We start from the raw sequence: 18,881 nt of genomic DNA, 5'->3' as shown, positions 1-18,881 counted from the left end.
AGCATGGCTCCTGCACAGGCCATTCCTGTTGCTCAGCTGCTTCCAGCAAGGACTGATCCTTCAGATTCATTCACAGGAAATGTTGTCAAGGAAATAACCAGAGATGTGGACAAGAGTTTACATTCGAAAGTCTTCATCAGGTATTATTTATAAAGTGAAATGTTGGAAAGACTTAGTCCAACATTTGGGAAATGGGTTCAATACATTTTGGTATGTGCATGTAACGGACCATTAGTCATCCATGTTAAGCTGTTTTCAAATCATTTTAATAACATGAATAAATGCTAACATAAAGATTTTAATGCCAAAATAAGATCATAAAACAAACATATATAGAATATTCATTTAGTAAAATCAATATCTATATGCTCAGAGGAGAAATATGGTTTGAAATGTAAAAATATTAATAGCAGTCATTTCTGAGGTTAGTATTTTCTTATTTATATATTTATGTATTTTTCAACATTTCTGCAACAAGCATGTATTAGCTTAGTGAATAGAAAGCAAAATAGTAAAAATTATTTATTTTTTCCTGCTTTATAGAGATATAATTGACCTATAACACTGTTTAAGGTGTGCAGCTTGATGATTTTATATACATATATTGCAAAATGATTACCACAATAAGGTTAGCTAACGCTTCCATCACCTCACATAATTAAAATTTGCGTATGTGTGTATTGTGAGAACATTTAAGATCTCTTCTCTTTAAAAAGTATTTTTTAAAAAGGAAAAAGAGCTTCAATGCCATTTTAAGTGAGAAGAGAGGCCCCAGAAGAGATAGATGGAAAAGTGGTGAAGATCAGAGGTGAAGAGTTGACACTCAGATCTCAAGAACTATGATCAGAGAGACTATGAGAAGCAGTCTGACGTTAGCAACATCCAACACTGCAATGTGGCTGGACAGTGGAACAACAGAATGAGAGTATGAGGTTATTTCATTGTCTGAAAAGCACAAAGTGTTCTGTTCTCTCTGGGCTCGTCATCAGGCTCTTTACAAGTGGCTCTCCTTTGCAATTGTCTCTGTGGAATTTTCTTACATGAATGATGGTTATTGAAGGTCTGTCCTGCTAGGTGAGTGACTGCAGCTCTGTCTCCTTAATGAATGTCCAACTGATGCCCTTCTTGCTTCCCCCAGCATAACTGGCAAGGCTTCCCCCTAACACCAGCTCCATGAAATCGCCTGACATCTTTGCACTTCACTTTTCTTATTGATAAAATACAGATGACAACAGCCAACTTGCTAAAGTCCCACAGCTGTGAGCTTTGCATGAGATCATGTGTTTTGAAAATATCACACACAAACCACAACCAAGGCCACAGTGACCAACATCCCTGATTGAGTGATCATGTGTCAGGCACTCCACAAGGTGTTTTTCTCACCTGTTTCATTTAGTCACCATAAAAAGCTTGAGTGAGTGTCACACCCGTTTTACTCAAAACAAAACTGAGTTTATAGCCTGCTCAAAATTGAACAGCTTTTACATTGCAGAGCGAGGATTTGGATTTAGTTCAATCTCCAAAGGTTGGGCTCTTTAACACTATACCGTACTACTGCATAGCATTTTAGCACCCGAAGGCATCCACCAGATTATTAGGGTGAATCCCTAGAGTTTATTTTCTTAGAATTTATTTTTATTTATTTATTTGGCTGTGCCAGGTCTTAGTTTCGCTCATGGGATCGTCCATCTTCGTTGCAGCATCTGAGGTTTTTAGTTGCAACATGCAGGATCTCTAGTTGTGACATCTGAACTCTTAGCTGTAGCATGTGAACTACAGTCTACATGATTGCACCAGATGAGGGCACCAGGACCCAGAGAGGGGACATGACTTGCCCTTATAACCATCAAAAACACCACAAACTTCACAGAATACCAAGATCGTTTCCACAGTCTGCCAGCTAATGTAGTTCCTGGTCACCCAAGCCCAAGGAGAGGGCTGTGGTTTCTGTCCTCAGTTAGCTCTGCTTCTCCATTTCTCGTAACCAGAAACTTTTGGATCCACCCTGTTATTCAATGGCCAAATTACACACTCTGAACCGAGTGAAATTTTGAAACTTCTGGGGAAAGTGAACTTTCACACAATGAAGTTTTCACCAACTGCCAAAGCCAATGGGAGGGGGCATAAGGGCAGAGAGGCCACCAGCAGGAGGCTCCAAGGTCACCAGCCAATCAGAACCCTAGATGTAGGAGGTGCCCCCAAATGATCACTTTAAGTAAGTACCTTGAGAGTGGAAGGGAATGCTACTAATAATTATAGTCACCATATCCACAGGGTAATGTAGCACCGAGTGGAAGGAGAAGCTAGCGAAGAGCAGAGTACCAGAAGTCCAAGGGTCTGAGACTAGAGGCAGGAAAAGCAAGCTGGATTTGAGCATCCCTCTGGGTTGTGGTCCTGAGACAGTCAAATGACTTGCTCTTCATCAATACATCACTGTCACTTCTCTGGTGCTGTACCCCAGCCCATAGGCTACGACAGACGTGGCTGTAGTATATGCAAAGGTCAGAAACAACTTAAAAGTCAACTTATACACCAAGTACGCATGGGAATAAAATTCACCACAAAACAATTTCCATTTAGTTTACTCCAGCTGCAATTCTATGAATGTAGCATTTCCCTCTGAAATGTTCACTTTCCCTTACACTTTGTATGACTGTGTGAATGTTAAACAATGTAACAAGTATCTATTTCCATATTCTAATCAAGAATCAGATTATTTTGCATCGTGAAGTATGTTGTAGCCTTCCAATAACCAAGGTGAGAAGAAACACTAATCTACATGTCAGGTCTCTTCATGGGGACTAACCAGTAGGATGACTGATTGTTCTTTTGGTCAGATTAGCTTGTTGTCATGGAGAGGGGAATGGCAGCCTACTCCAGTGTTCTTGTACTCCATCCGTTAGGGATGGAGGAGCCTGGTGGGCTGCCATCTATAGGGTCATGCAGAGTCAGACACAACTGAAGTGACTTAGCAGCAGCAGCAGCAACTTGTTATCAATGACCATGCAGCAGACCCCAGAGGGTTCCTGAATTGACCATTCTAGCCCAAAACATTGGCTCTGATTACATCTTTGAATCTCTCTGGTCCTCAACCATACCTGGACACAGCTGAGACACCCATGCTCTGCAGCCTCTGCTGCTCACCTTTCATTTAGTTGCCTTGTAAGACTGTCCTTGGTTTCACTGCATTTCACTCATTCATTTATTTAACAAACCCACCATATGCCAGGCACTGTTCAAATGAACAAAGATCCCTGCCTTTGTGGAGCTTACATTTTAAAAGTGGAAAGCAGACAATAAAAAAGCAAACATAGTGAATAAATTGTAGAGTATATTAGAGGATGATAAAAGAAAACACTGAACAGAACAAGATTAAACTGTTAAATAGAGGGGTCAAGAAATACTTCACTGAAAAGTTATACTTTACCAAAGCTTGGAAAAAGATAAAGAAATTAACCACAAAGGTATCTAGAGGGAAAGTACTCCAGGCAGAGGGAACAGCCTTCGTAAAAATCCTGAGGTAGAATCCAGTCTGACATGTTGCACAAACAACAAAGAGGCCAGTGTTGCTGGAGCTTGGCTCCAGCGAGCAAACGGAAAGACTGGTCAGGGGTGAGGTCAGAGTGGTGTTAGTGGACAGATCACAGGAGGTCAAGCAGGCCCCTGTAAGGACACTGACATTTACTCCTGAGTGAAACAAGAAACTACTGTAGAGTTCTGAGAAGAGCAACACAATCTGACCTACTTCCTTAAAGGATCATTTTTGTTGCTACATTGAGTATAGACTGCCGGGGTTAGGATAGAAGTAGGAAGATTAATGAGAGCTTCTTACAGTCATCGAAGCAAGAGAAAAAGATGGCTTGGATCAGTACACCACCAATGGAGGTGGTAAAAGGTGACCGGATCTAGATGTACTTTGAAAGTACATTTGACTGGCTATCTCCTGACTAACTGGATATGTGAAAGAAGGTGAGAAATCAAGAGTGACTCCAATGTTTTTGGCTCAGCCATAGAAAGAATGAAGCTAGGGAGAGGAAGAGGGTGGCGCAGGTAAGCAGGGAGAAGATCAGGAGTTCGGTGAAGGCATGTTGAATGTGACCTGGAGCTGCTCAGCAGGCAGTTGAAAATGGGAGACCAGAAGGCAGGTGAGAGCTCTGGAAGTCATCAGTTCTTAGGTAAAGACTTGAAGCTGAATGAGGTCAAGAATGAACTAAGAGAGATGGAGAAGAAAAGAGGACCAACACAGCTGAGCCCTGGGCCTGTGGATATTAACCAGTCTGGAGATGAAGAGCAATCAGCAAAAGAACGTGGGAAAGATCCAACTGGACTGGAGTAGAACCAGGAATATTCAGTAAGACAAGGCCTGCACACAGGCCAAGAATATTTTGTTCTCCAATAACTTTTTTCTTTGGTTCCCTGGACCAGTGCAAATAAATTCCATACCTCTGAGTGCATTTTCGTTTGCATTTGATACTCAGCCATTTCAAGCCCTTTCCATGTAATTACCATGTATGTTTGACAGCAGCCAAGAGCAGTAGCCCTGATGGCAGGAAAATGGCCCAGGCAGGCAGCCTGTCTGCTGCTTTGATACGCCCCATGTCCAGAGGAGACCGCCACTCCAAACAGATCCCCACAGACTGCACCCTACCCAACACTGTCAAAACACAGCATGAGAGAAATTCAAGCCAGCCTGTCTGGGGCAAACTGTCAGGGTGTCATGCAGCGTGTGGGAGCTCAGCTATATGTAGAAGGTGAGGCATAGAATCCGGGGAAAGAGACAGACTCAGCAGCCCAGAGCATCCTACAAGTTGAGACTTGATGCCTATTACCCCTGCAAGAGTCCTGCCTTATATCCTTATTGGCAACAAGCTGAAATTGCCCTCAGAAAGAAACAATGTCTAGGAATCCATGTCTGCAGTTCTGAGAACATGGAAATACCTTTAAAGCATCAGCTCTACAATCTGATTTATACACTGACTAATGGAAGGGACTGGAATGCAAAAGTAGGAAGTCAAGAAACACCTGGAGTAACAGGCAAATTTGGCCTTGGAATATGGAATGAAGCAGGGCAAAGACTAATAGAGTTTTGCCAAGAAAATGCACTGGTCATAACAAACACCCTCTTCCAACAACACAAGAGAAGACTCTACACATGGACATCACCAGATGGTCAACACCAAAATCAGATTGATTATATTCTTTGCAGCCAAAGATGTAGAAGCTCTATACAGTCAGCAAAAACAAGACCAGGAGCTGACTGTGGCTCAGATCATGAACTCCTTATTGCCAAATTCAGACTTAAATTGAAGAAAGTAGGGAAAACCACTAGACCATTCAGGTATGACCTAAATCAAATCACTTATGATTATATAGTGGAAGTGAGAAATATATTTAAGGGCCTAGATCTGATAGATAGAGTGCCTGATGAACTATGGAATGAGGTACGTGACATTGTACAGGAGACAGGGATAAAGACCATTCCCATAGAAAAGAAATGCAAAAAAGCAAAATGGCTGTCTGGGGAGGCCTTACAAATAGCTGTGAAAAGAAGAGAAGCGAAAAGCAAAGGAGAAAGGAAAGATATAAACATCTGAATGCAGAGTTCCAAAGAATAGCAAGGAGAGATAAGAAAGCCTTCCTCAGCAATCAATGCAAAGAAATAGAGGAAAACAACAGAATGGGAAAGACTAGGGATCTCTTCAAGAAAATCAGAGATACCAAAGGAACACTTCATGCAAAGATGAGCTCGATAAAGGACAGAAATGGTATGGACCTAACAGAAGCAGAAGATATTAAGAAGAGATGGCAAGAATACACAGAAGAACTGTACAAAAAAGATCTTCACGACTCAGATAATCACAATGGTGTGATCACTGACCTAGAGCCAGACATCCTGGAACGTGAAGTCAAGTGGGCCTTAGAAAGCATCACTACGAACAAAGCTAGTGGAGGTGATGGAATTCCAGTTGAACTATTCCAAATCCTGAAAGATGATGCTGTGAAAGTGCTGCACTCAACATGCCAGCAAATTTGGAAAACTCAGCAGCAGCCACAGGACTGGAAAAGGTCCATTTTCATTCCAATCCCAAAGAAAGGCAATGCCAAAGAATGCTCAAACTACCGCACAATTGCACTCATCTCACACACTAGTAAAGTAATGCTCAAAATTCTCTAAGCCAGGCTTCAGCAATATGCGAACTGTAAACTTCCTGATGTTCAAGCTGGTTTTAGAAAAGGCAGAGGAACCAGAGATCAAATTGCCAACATCGCTGGATCATCAAAAAAGCAAGAGAGTTCCAGAAACACATCTATTTCTGCTTTATTGACTATGCCAAAACCTTTGACTGTGTGGATCACAATAAGCTGTGGAAAATTCTGAAAGAGATGGGAATACCAGACCACCTGATCTGCCTCTTGAGAAATTTGTATGCAGGTCAGGAAGCAACAGTTAGAACTGGACATGGAACAACAGACTGGTTCCAAATAGGAAAAAGAGTTCGTCAAGGCTGTATATTGTCACCCTGTTTATTTAACTTATATGCAGAGTACATCATGAGGAACGCTGGACTGGAAGAAACACAAACTGGAATCAAGATTGCTGGGAGAAATATCAATAACCTCAGATATGCAGATGACACCACCCTTATGGCAGAAAGTGAAGAGGAACTCAAAAGCCTCTTCATGAAAGTGAAAGTGGAGAGTGAAAAAGTTGGCTTAAAGCTCACCATTCAGAAAATGAAGATCATGGCATCCGGTCCCATCACTTCATGGGAAATAGATGGGGAAACAGTGGAAACAGTGTCAGACTTTATTTTTCTGGGCTCCAGAATCACTGCAGATGGTGACTGCAGCCATGAAATTAAAAGACGCTTACTCCTTGGAAGGAAAGTTATGACCAACCTAGATAGCATATTCAAAAGCAGAGACATTACTTTGCCAACAAAGGTTCCTCTAGTCAAGGCTATGGTTTTTCCAGTGGTCATGTATGGATGTGAGAGTTGGACTGTGAAGAAGGCTGAGTGCTGAAGAATTGATGCTTTTGAACTGTGGTGTTGGAGAAGACCCTTAAGAGTCCCTTGGACTGCAAGGAGATCCAACCAGTCCATTCTGAAGGAGATCAGCCCTGGGATTTCTTTGGAAGAAATGATGCTAAAGCTGAAACTCCAGTCCTTTGGCCACCTCATGTGAAGAGTTGACTCATTGGAAAAGACTCTGATGCTGGGAGGGATTGGGGGCAGGAGGAGAAGGGACAACAGAAGATGAGATGGCTGGATGGCATCACTGACTCGATGGACGTGAGTCTGGGTGAACTCCGGGAGTCGGTGATGGACAGGGAGGCTGCGATTCATGGGGTGGCAAAGAGTCGGACACAACTGAGCGACTGATCTGATCTGATCTGAATGGATGGAATTCCATTGTTACCAGAGTTTAATCTCTTGACTTAAAAATGTTTTTACTAAATCCTGCTATCCATCACTTTCCCTGCTATCCATCACTTTCAGCCCAAAACAAACACACTGAGTTTGGCAGAGAAGAATGGGAAGAAGAGAGAGGGCATGGGACCACAAAGATTCCACTTCTGCCCCATCCCTAGGGAGGAACACTGTCTAGAACAGAGGATAGGAAACAACCTCATCACCTGGAGTTTGGGGTTCCATGTGAGATCTCTAAAGAAAGGGTTCTACTATTTCATACATACAACTTAACAATCTGTTGCAGCACATTGTACTACTGAGACAGAGACATGACTGTGGAGAGGCGCTCTTTCTGCAGCACCACCTTCAGGGTAAAATCTAAAGCTGAGGGTGAAAACCACACAGCAGATGATTTCTCAGGCCCTTTTCAGCTCTAGAACATTTGAATTCTAGCCTCTTGTTCCCAAACCCAGAACAACAATCTCAGTTCAGACTCCACTCATGCTCCAGTCTGACAATGACTTTGATGGAGACGTGTGACCTGGCTGGCCCTCCTACATGGGTCTGATAACATTTATGGGCCTTTGAGGAGGGGTATAAGGAACATCTATTTGATCAAAGTGCTTTGAACTCTTTGATTTTGAGAATTGCTGGACTGAGACTTTCATCATGAGTTAACAAACCCTTCCTTCTGCCGCCCTGATCATTACCAGTTTCAGTCTGTCTGGCCTCAGGCAGCGTCCGGATGAGGTTTTATCATGACTGCCAGCCTCCTACAGCAGAGCAGTGTACCTTTCCTGGTCAACTTCTAAGTATTCTCAATTTTTCTTGGTTTCTCAGATACTCTCATCTCTCTGTCTTCCCACCCCCCAGAGGAAATGTTAACAAGTTTAGGTTTGCCAAAATGTAACTTTCGAAGCTGTCAGCTTGCAATATAGGTCTGGGGAAGAAACACAATGATCTTGAAGAAAATCTGCTTTTAGGGACAGAGACTTTTTTCTATGACAAACACTCATTTCCAACACTAGGATCCAACTGCAAAGAAATGAAGCATGAGCAGCGGGATTAGGCATCTTCTAAATCTGGATGTTTAAAGCCTGAAGTGAAAGCATGCCCCATAGAGTTAACAGAAGCTGATAACTAACAAATTACTGAGCTTGTTACAGAACAACAGATAAAGGAACAGCTTGTCAGAACCCCATGGTTCATAAACTGCCTTCGTTGATTAAGCTCGTTTCAGTTCAGTTCAGTTCAGTTCAGTCGTTCAGTCGTGTCCGACTCTTTGTGACCCCATGAATTGCAGTACGCCAGGCCTGCGGGTCCATCACCAACTCCCGGAGTTCACTCAAACTCACGTCCATTGAGTCAGTGTTGCCATCCAGACATCTCATCTTCTGTCATCCTTCTCCTCCTGCCCCCAATCCCTCCCAGCATCAGAGTCTTTTCCAATGAGTCAACTCTTCTCATGAGGTGGCCAAAGGACTGGAGTTTCAGCTTTAGCATCATTCCTTCCAATGAACACCCAGGGCTGATCTCCTTCAGAATGGACTGGTTGGATCTCCTTGCAGTCCAAGGGACTCTCAAGAGTCTTCTCCAACACCACAGTTCAAAAGCATCAATTCTTCGGCGCTCAGCTTTCTTCACAGTCCAACTTTCACACACATACATGACCACAGGAAAAACCATAGCCTTGACTAGACGGACCTTTATTGGCAAAGTAATGTCTCTGCTTTTCAATATGCTATCTAGGTTGGTCATAACTTTTCTTCCAAGGAGTAAGTGTCTTTTAATTTCATGGCTGCAGTCACCATCTGCAGTGATTTTGGAGCCCAAAATATAAAGTCTGACACTGTTTCCCCATTGATTTGCCATGAAGTGATGGGACTGGATGCCATGATCTTAGTTTTCTGAATGTTGAGCTTTAAACCAACTTTTTCACTCTCCACTTTCACTTTCATCAAGAGGCTTTTAGTTCCTCTTCACTTTCTGCCATAAGGGTGGTGTCATCGGTTATTGATATTTCTCCCAGCAATCTTGATTCCAGCTTGTGCTTCTTCCAGCCCAGCGTTTCTCACAAAGTTATTATTTTTTCTTTCTTTCTTTTTTCTCTTTTACTACATACCTTCCGAGCTTCACACAGCTCAGTCATTTTACAGGAACTTGCAAGGCCACCGGATTTGGTTGGGACCACCAACCCTAAAACTGGGCCTGCACAGGTGTCCCATGAAGAGTCTCTTGATACGGAGGGGGTGGGGGCGGGCTGGAAATTCCGCCCTCCCGTCAAGCTAAATGCCTCTATTCTGAATAGGCACACGCATGTAACCCAGATGTGCCTGCGTAAAACAGCCATTACCTCATCTTTTCCTGACCTCCAATCACCTCTCCCCATGCCTAAGATACTCTGCTTATCCAATTCCCTGATAGCTCAGTTGGTAAAGAATCCGCCTGCAATGCAGGGGACCCCCATTCGACTCCTGGGTCGGGAAGATCCGCTGAAGAAGCGATAGCCTACCCACTCCAGTATTCTTGGACTTACCTTGTGGCTTAGCTGGTGAAGAATCCCCCTGCAATGCGGGGGACCTGGGTTCGAACCCTGGGTGGGGAAGATCCTCTGGAGAAGTGAAAGGCTACCACTCCAGTACTCTGGCCTGGACAATTCCATGGATAGTCCATGGAGTCGCAAAAAGTTGTACATGACTGAGCGACTTTCACTTTCACTTCACCCCGACACCCTCACCTTCAGAGAGTGGGATTTCTTGGCTATAAACCTCAGCATCTCAGTATTTGGCTTGCTGCGTGTATGGCAAATGGACCTGGTTTGGTGGTAAGAGGCGTAATACACTCTTATAACACCTGTGCTCCTCTTCCAAGATTTTGAGTCTATATTTTAAGAACTTTGATGGAGGATCAAGTACATCTTCATTTTACGGGGACATTATAGTACCACATCCTTTGTAAGACAAGAGAAAGGCAATATTGTTCATAAGTCACCTAATTCACATGCTTACCTTGGTGGACATTTGTTGCTCTTATCTGTACAGAATCTATTCTCTAGATCTTCCTTTGGAGAAAGACTTCATCCCCATCTCCAACCCTGAGGTTTGTTGGGAGTAACCCTCCCCGCCCCCCACACCCCACCGCCCCAGCTTTGTGGGCAGGCATGACCCACAGGACAAAGTCTATCAGCGCTTTCCAGTCCCCAGCACAGAGACTGAGTGAAGAATGAACCTAGAACACCACTTAGGCCAAAAGGAACTAGGGCTAGAAATTTGTGAAACAATTCAGCAAAATAAAATTCCTAAAAAGATAATTTTAAATCCCTAAAATTTTCTAATGATCTTTTCCTATCCTTAATTCATCTATCAATAAGGGATTAAAATCATGTGTAAAACTACTCTGTGCCTCCATCAAAAATGACCTCTTTAATTATGCCTCCAGTAACAGCAATTGGTTTAGGAAACGCAGGGAGTGCACTCCTTTTTTACAAACAAATGTATTTTACTACTTCCCAAGTGTTTAGAGAATCACAATGAATAACAATTGATGGCCAGCAGTCAGCTAGATTCATTCACTTCTCCGTGTCAATCTCTCAGCTCAAAAAATTTACTGCATGTCATTCTTTGTTAGTCAAAACCACAATAGTTTAATCCTTGCCTGCCAAGGAACTTTTGTACCCCATAGAAATTTTTAAACGTAATAGAACAAAGTTTTCAGTACCATTTATAATTCATCAGTTTTATCTATTTTTAATGTTACCTTTGTAATCTTTGTGGGGTTTTAATTTGTTCAGATGATTGATAGGGTTTTTTCGTTTGTTTGCATGCTTGCTTGTCTGTTTTTGTTTTAAGTCAAGTTTTTTTCTCTTTTTAACAATTCTGTGCTCTTAATATTAACTCTCAAACAAATGGTCTAAATTCTCCCTGGCAAATATGGATACGTTGGGAGAATGGGCCATGTGTTTCCTTTGAAATATGAGCACCCTAAGATGACTTCACACGGCATGAGCACGCCAACCAAATTCAGGCTGAAGGCTACAGCCATGACAGACAGTCCTTTCATCTCAGCTGCCTTCAAAACTGCCATAAAGTATTGCTGCTGTGTGCCAGGACCCTGCGGCTGATCTTCATGTTGAGGAGGATATAGGGGTGTCCCGTAGCACCCTACTGGCTCAACCAGCTAACGACCTCTCCCTCTCCACTTGAGTCCTTCCACGAAACATGGCAGTGAATTCACACAATGGGACCCACTCCTCGCAACAGAGTAAAAGGTTAGCTATTTGAAGGCTGAGAAAGATGTACCATAGAAGTCAGAGAAGTGAGACAGAGGGAGAAGTGCCAGGAGGACGTTAAACCACTTCAAAATGACTTTTAGTGTTTCAGACTGTGTAGAAAGTGGCCCTGAAACTGACTGAAACCTCAATCTTTCGTACATTCATCTTTGAAGCCAAAAGTTGGTGAGAAGGTTGGTTGGCTGTGAAAAGCACAGCCCCAGATCATGAACAGCAAACTGAAGTAATTTCCCTAAATTTCCTACATTAGTTTTGCTTTAAATTACTATGGCTGCCATAAACAGTCTCCCTCATCTTCTCTTTATGTCTTTTATTCCCACACCTTTATTCCTCAGATTTAGGGCTTGTAAAGAAACAGATTTCATTTTCAGCAGAATGGACCGTGACCAAGCTTCCTGTGGGGCTGTCTGTACATCAGAGAAGTAGAAGTGTCTTGTGCCTTGTCCTTCCCTCCTTTGTGAGAAGTAACCGCCTCCAGCTGAGCCAAGTTAATTGAGCATATGCTCAGTTTTCATATGACTTTGCTGCAGCATCAGAATGAATGCACCTCTTTGATGGAAGAAAGAAACTCCCTGGAATAAACAATTAAGGATTTGGAGTTGGAGCTGAAAGCATGGGCTGCTTTGTTCTTATGACAACTGCTTCACCATCTAAAACATTTCTGCAGTTTGAAGGATCTGTCTTTTCTCTTCCAGCCACAACCCTCAAGCTACAATAACAGACTCATGATTTTTCTTAGATGCCAAGGTTATGAATACTCTTTTATGAATATTTTCCTTTGAACTCATTTCTCTTGAAGAAGAAAAATAGCCCTGTGTGTTGCAGGGTTGACAGTAATAGACAAAGCCTACAAATTGTTCTCTTAGGGGCAGTAAAATGCTCCAAAATGTATATAGGAAAATTCCAAATACAACATAATGTTTATGGAAACCTGCCTTTGCAGGTATGATTTTTAAAGTAATATTTCTGACTGGCATTTTTATACAGAACATATTTCAGGGATTAATATCAAGATTAATACCTTAAAATGTTTCCCTTTATGGTATCATGATTACTTTTCCCATACACATACAAATTCTCTGTCAATAGAATTTTAGAATATGCCACTTAGAAGGAAGGACACTTTCCCTGAGTTAATCTGCTTATGTTTTTATTTTCCCTCTTATCTCATTTCAACATATTCTCCAACGTCCTCCTCTAAAAATAATTCAACTAATGTTAACCAAAAGATTATAGTAGATTTATTTATTTAATTCTGCCTCAAATAAAATTTATTATTTAGGCGTATAATTATATATGTAGTACTGTCAACTAACTTTTAGTTTCCTTATTAGAACATCTTTTCATTCTGTTTTAATATCTGTCACTTAAATCATTTCTTTTCTGGTATTTAAAAAGTGTTTTCCCTGAACCCCTTTCAAATGTTTTCACTCATTTGAAAATTAATCCAGAAAACTCAGCCTTTTTTAATCCTTCTTTGTGGCTTAGATTCTTCAGCCCTGGAACCACTCGTGTTGATTTCTATGATACACAAGCTTATGTAAAAATAGCCTTTGATATGGCAGAGAAATAATTCTGCATACAAATGACACACCTCTGAAGCCTAACATTGTCATGTGAACCCTTGCAGCAATGGTTTAAGAATGCTCTCCCAGACTGAGTGAATAACCTGTAAAAATTTCAAGACGCCATTGTTGCATTGTGTTTGGTATTAAAAATATTCTGCAAAGGTCTTTTCATGTAAAAAGGTGGTACTCTGCAGTGCTCCAGAGGATGAGCTGTAGCGCCAGGCTACTTGCGTTCTAGCCCCAGCACTGTCACTTACTAGCTACGTGATCTTGAAGAAGATACTTAACCATTCTGAGCATCATGCATGCATGTGTGCTAAGTCGCTTCAGTTGTGTCTGACTCTTTGTGACCCTATGGACTGTAGCCTGCCAGGCTCCTCTGTCCATGGGATTCTCCAAGCAGGAATACTGGAGTGGGTTGCCATGCCCTTCTCCAGGGAATCTCCCTGACCCAGGGCTCGAACCCACATCTCTTACATCTCTTGCACTGGCAGATGGGTTCTTTACCACTAGCACCACCTGGGAAGCCCTCTGAGCATCATAAAATGTGGCTAATAGTAGCCTATACCCTTTAGGATTGTTGTGAGGATTAAGTTGGTAAAAACATGTGCAGCACCTATAACATTGACCCTCAGTTAGTACTCAGTAACTGTTGGTTCTTAATATTATTCAACTCACAAATGCATGGCTTCCCTTTATAGAATTTTAGAAGCAGATTTGTGTAAAATAAAGTCTGTAAAAATCCAGTTCTGTAAAATTCACCAGGGTCCAGTAGTCAAAACTGCATCTTTCAATCCAGGGGGTACAGGTTAGATCCTTGGTCAGGAAACTAAGATACCACATGCTGCATGACAGGGCCAAAATTTAAGAATAAATGAATACTTGTAAAAAAAATTGTTTAAAATGAAATAAAATTCACCATCATGAAATTGCAGACATAGATATAGTTGTATATAATTCTGGCTATTCTTGTATAAAATTATATAAAGTCATATACATAAATTATATTTTAGCCCCTGTTTTGACCTGGAAAGTATGTTTTCATAAGTAAATTCCTTTTCCAATGACTGTCTTTGCTATTGAACTTGAGGTTGCTATTGATTTCCCACTCAGTTTGTCTCACACCCTATCCAGTCCCAGCACACTAACTCAGTGAGGTTTATTAAATGTCTGCACAGAACAGAGAACACATGAAAAACAGCAACCCCCCAATTAACTTCATCTATTAGTATATGGCAGGATGAATCGCATCATTGTTTAACTGTGATCAAGTCTGTATTTCTAGATAACTGTTTCCTATAGCTAAAGAAAAATCTATGAATTCTTAACATGTTTCCAGCCCAAACAATTTTGCTTCCATGAATCTCCTATAAGAAATTAGCTATAAGTAATTAAACAAATGTGAATATCATATAATTTATACAACAATACACAGAAATGATCATAATTGCTGTGCTTTCTCTGTGTTACCTTCATATTGACTCTGGAGGACACACTCAACAATCTCTGTCTTCATCGTAACCCAAGATCAAAACAACAAATAAATGTCTGGTAATTATATAATTTAACAGACAGAAAGCCAAAAAATTGAAGATAGAGTTTGATTATAAACACATATAAACTTCATTGAAAATATATGAAGAAAAATTAGAATGAGTGATGATTTGGTTAATATAATGAAATTATGGCTTTTTTACTTTCTCTATTTTCTACGTTTTTTTGTCCTGACTATATTATTTTACAATAAAAATGCAAAATTTGTAAACAATAAAACTAAGCTATACTTCAAATCATATGATTTTTTTCATTTATATATAAAGAAAGACATTCACAACATAGCATTTAATTTTGATTTAATTTCCATAAAATAAATCATACAAAGATTTCTCAAAGAGATTGAGTCCTCAAAATGCATCTCTGTTTTGTTTTATATGCAATGGATTTGCAAGTATAAGAAAATCATAAAACTAAGGCTATACATTGCACCTGACCATCATATTAAATATTATTTTAGAAGACCATGATACTAACTATGTGCATCTGATTTAGCTTCATAGCTTCTTATCTAAAGGAGTTTTTCTAGAGATATGTATCTTCAGTTTTTCTTACATTTGCCTTTATCACTAGATGAAAATTAATGAGCAATTTGGACATGACATAAATCTAGGATATTCAAAGATACCTACAGAAAGAATCTATAGGATAGAAGTTTCCGCACAGCATTGTCTAGAGTCAGATTATTTTAAAGGATTCCTTGACTTTTGAATATGATACTAGATGCAATCACCAGAATATTTAGTTCACCAGTAAACTAAACCAGAATATTACAAATGAAGATATTCTAACACAAATACTTGTAGAATTTTGTTTAGATTGTCAATGGTTGTTCTATCCAAATTTTCTTCATTGTCATCCATGGTGTGCCAGACTTCAGGGAAAGGAGATGATATCAGATGCAAAACTGGAACACCTAACACAAAGAAATGACTTGTAATTAAGTACATATTTCCCATGAGTAAGCTAGAAAGTATAATTTTTCAGAGAAGTCTAAGTGGGAGCTCTGTACTATATAAACACAGCTAATAACTCAGCTAATAACTTCTGTACGTCCCTATATCTTACCCTGATACTCCAAAGTCATTCATTCATTAAACAAATATTAATAAATTCAGTAAATAATAATAAAGCACTTACTATGTGCCAGCCCCTATTCTAGGAATTGAGGGTTCATCAGTGAAAAGGCAAAGCCCTGTTCATATAGAACTTACATTCTACTAGAGAAAGAAACAAATAAACAAATACAAAAAATAATTTTTGAAAGTGATAAGGTTTATAAAGAATAGTAAAACAAGATAAGGGAATAGAGAATGAGGGGCAGAGAGCAGGGCCAAGAAAAAGGAATTTAAAATCAGGATGGCCCTGGATTTCCCTAGTGGTCCAATGGTTAAGAATCCGCCTGCCAAGGAAGGGGATCAATCCCTGGTACAGGAAGATTCCACGCTCTGTGGGGCAACCAAGCCTGTGCACTGCAGCTACGGAAGCCCACGGGACCCAGAGCCTGTGTTCTGCCACAAAAGAAGCCACCGCACTGAGGAGCCCATGCACTGCAACTAGAGAACAGTCCCCGCTCTCCACAACTAGAGAAAGCCTGAAGGCAGCAATGAAGACCAAAAATACATATAAATTACAGTTAAAAAAAATAAAATCAAAGAAGTCCTCTTTGAGAAGCTAACATTTACACAGATGCAACAAAGGAGAAACTAAGCTGTGTGAAGACCTGGGGATGACCAGGCAGCAGTATTAGCAAGCCCAAAGGTCCTGTGGCAGGAGTGTGCTTGGCCTGCTTGTGGAACAGCAGTGTGACTGGGTCAGAGCAATAATTAGAGAGGTAGGAGGTGATGCTGGAGAGGAAGAAAGGAGTCAGAAAATGGAAGCCCTTGTAGGTCATGATGAAGACTTTGGGGCTTACTCTCCATGATGGCAAGCCAACAGAGCTTTAAGGTAGGGAAATAACATAATTTGATTGACAATTTTTAAAGATAACATTTGCTCATACATAAAGAATAAGGAGGTAAGACCAAAAGAAGGAGATGAATTGGATGGCTACTGTAAGAATCGTTGAGTTAATTTAGACTTCCAACACTGATGGAAAGGATGAAATGAAAGTGAAAGTGTTAATCACTCAGTCGTGTCCGACTCTTTGCAACTCCATGTAGCCCATCAGGCTCCTCTGTCCATGGCGTTCTCCAGGCAAGAATACTGGAGTGGGTTGCCATTTCCTTCTCCAGGGTATCTTCCCAACCCAGGGATCATACCTGAGTCTCCTGCATCGCAGGCAGATTCTTTACCATCTGAGCCACTAAGGAAGCCCTTTGCTTCCTTATTAGCAGGAAAACAGAGTTACACAAAGTATAAGAATACAATCTAGGTCTGTGAAAGAGAAAGCGGGATGTCAGAGGCATATGAGTGTTGATAAATATTCTACATGTAGGAAAAAAATAAAAAGGTCTCTTCAGGGATTTACAATGACTTTCATGAAAAAATAAAAGCCATGAGATGATTGGTGAATGATTTAATTTATCAGCAATTAAACTTAATGGTTCTTCACACTTCTAGATTGTTGTAAATGCACATAAAATACACCGAATATGATAGGCAAAAACCACACATGTGCATACATATTTACACATACACACATTACCTCTTCTTAAAAATGGAATATGGTCATCCTGAATCACACCTCCATAACCATAATTCCGGAAATACCACCTCTCCGAAGAGTGATCCTTGAGTAAACCTAATTCACGGAGTCCATGTTCTGCAGATGATAATTAGACAGCAGATGAACACGTATTTTTAACTAATCGACAGTCAGAACGCAAAAAGAGTTTCAAATCTTGGCACTTGGTTTTAAAACACTGTGAGTAGTGCACCCATGACAAAAAAAAAAACCTCTAAGCTGAACTTGGGGTGTGGACATTTTGGATTATCTCTGAGGGAGGAGTCACCTCTGACTTTAGCTTTCTGACTCCTGAGAGTCAGAAACTCAATAGAACAGTGGAGAGACGGAGAATGAGAAAACTAGAGGGAAGCAGGGGGGGAAAACACAGGTGTAGATACTTACAGATTTTCACCCCGGAACAAAGAGTGTTTCAAAAGATGCTGGGCTTGAAAGGGAACTTAGACAGAACAGGTATGAAGTACTATACTGAGTGACCTCTCTTTGCAAAAGCGATGCTTACTATGACTTGCGTCAGTGGTTCTCAAAGTGTGGTCTATAATCAGTTGCATCAGCACCACCTGGGAACTTGTTAGCAATGCAGATTATCTGGTCCTACCTCTGACCGACTGAATTAGAAATTCTGGGGGTGCAGTCCAGCAATCTGTGGTGTAACAAGCCTTCCAGGTGATTCTAATGCACACTAAAATTTGAGAACCATTGACCTACATTCCATCACTCCTGTCATAGTGTAACATAGAACTCATGTGTTACATGAGTTACGTATAACGTGAGCCTATGTTATAAGATGAAAAGAGATCACTAGAAGAGTTTAGGACAACCAAATGAAATTTTGCAGGATTGGTTATATTCATTGCTAAATTTAAAGGGTAAAATTAGACCAAAGGGTAAGCATTCGTATGTAATATGATTTTAGGAACATCAAAAAAGCCCTTACTACCACAATATTCCCGTCTGTTTATTCATAATTATAATTCCTTATCTCATATACAACTTTTCCTTATACAATTAGAGATACGGTTTGAATATAAATACCACTCAGTGGGTTACACAATGGGTTAAAATTATATTAACATGTGATTTACTGATATAAATTCATTCTGGTGGAAGAAATGAGATAAGGGAACAAAACCCATGACAGAAGGCCAAACCCAATTTCTTGAGGCTACTCAGAGTAAGGAAAACATGCTGTAAGGAAGTGCCCCAAAAAGCTTATATTAATACCAGAATAGCAAGTCTTTCAAATTAGAAATTGAAATTTGTCAAAGATAAGCATCTGAGGTTCAGGTAAACATTTCTTTCACAATATTCTAGACCTGGATATAGGCACATTGTGGCAAAAGTATGAGTTGAGATGGCAGCATTTTCCC

At 40.6% G+C, this 18,881-nt stretch overlaps 1 protein-coding gene across 1 annotated transcript in view; it reads right to left on the bottom strand.

The window, feature by feature from the left end:
• Positions 1–15,107: 15,107 nt before the first annotated feature.
• QPCT (glutaminyl-peptide cyclotransferase) overlaps positions 15,108–18,881 on the bottom strand; it is a 29,899-nt gene continuing 26,125 nt past the window's right edge. Inside the window, exons 6-7 of the mRNA XM_019970000.2 lie at positions 17,473–17,589; positions 15,108–15,741 (exon numbers count right to left, since the gene is read on the bottom strand). Of these exons, the coding sequence (XP_019825559.2) occupies positions 15,596–15,741; positions 17,473–17,589 (263 nt within the window). The 3' untranslated portion in view covers positions 15,108–15,595. The remainder of the gene's footprint in view (positions 15,742–17,472; positions 17,590–18,881) is intronic.

This window comes from Bos indicus, chromosome 11 (genome assembly GCF_029378745.1).
Source record: "Bos indicus isolate NIAB-ARS_2022 breed Sahiwal x Tharparkar chromosome 11, NIAB-ARS_B.indTharparkar_mat_pri_1.0, whole genome shotgun sequence".
Classification (NCBI taxonomy): Eukaryota; Metazoa; Chordata; class Mammalia; order Artiodactyla; family Bovidae; genus Bos; species Bos indicus.
This window is presented reverse-complemented; position numbering and strand designations above follow the sequence as displayed.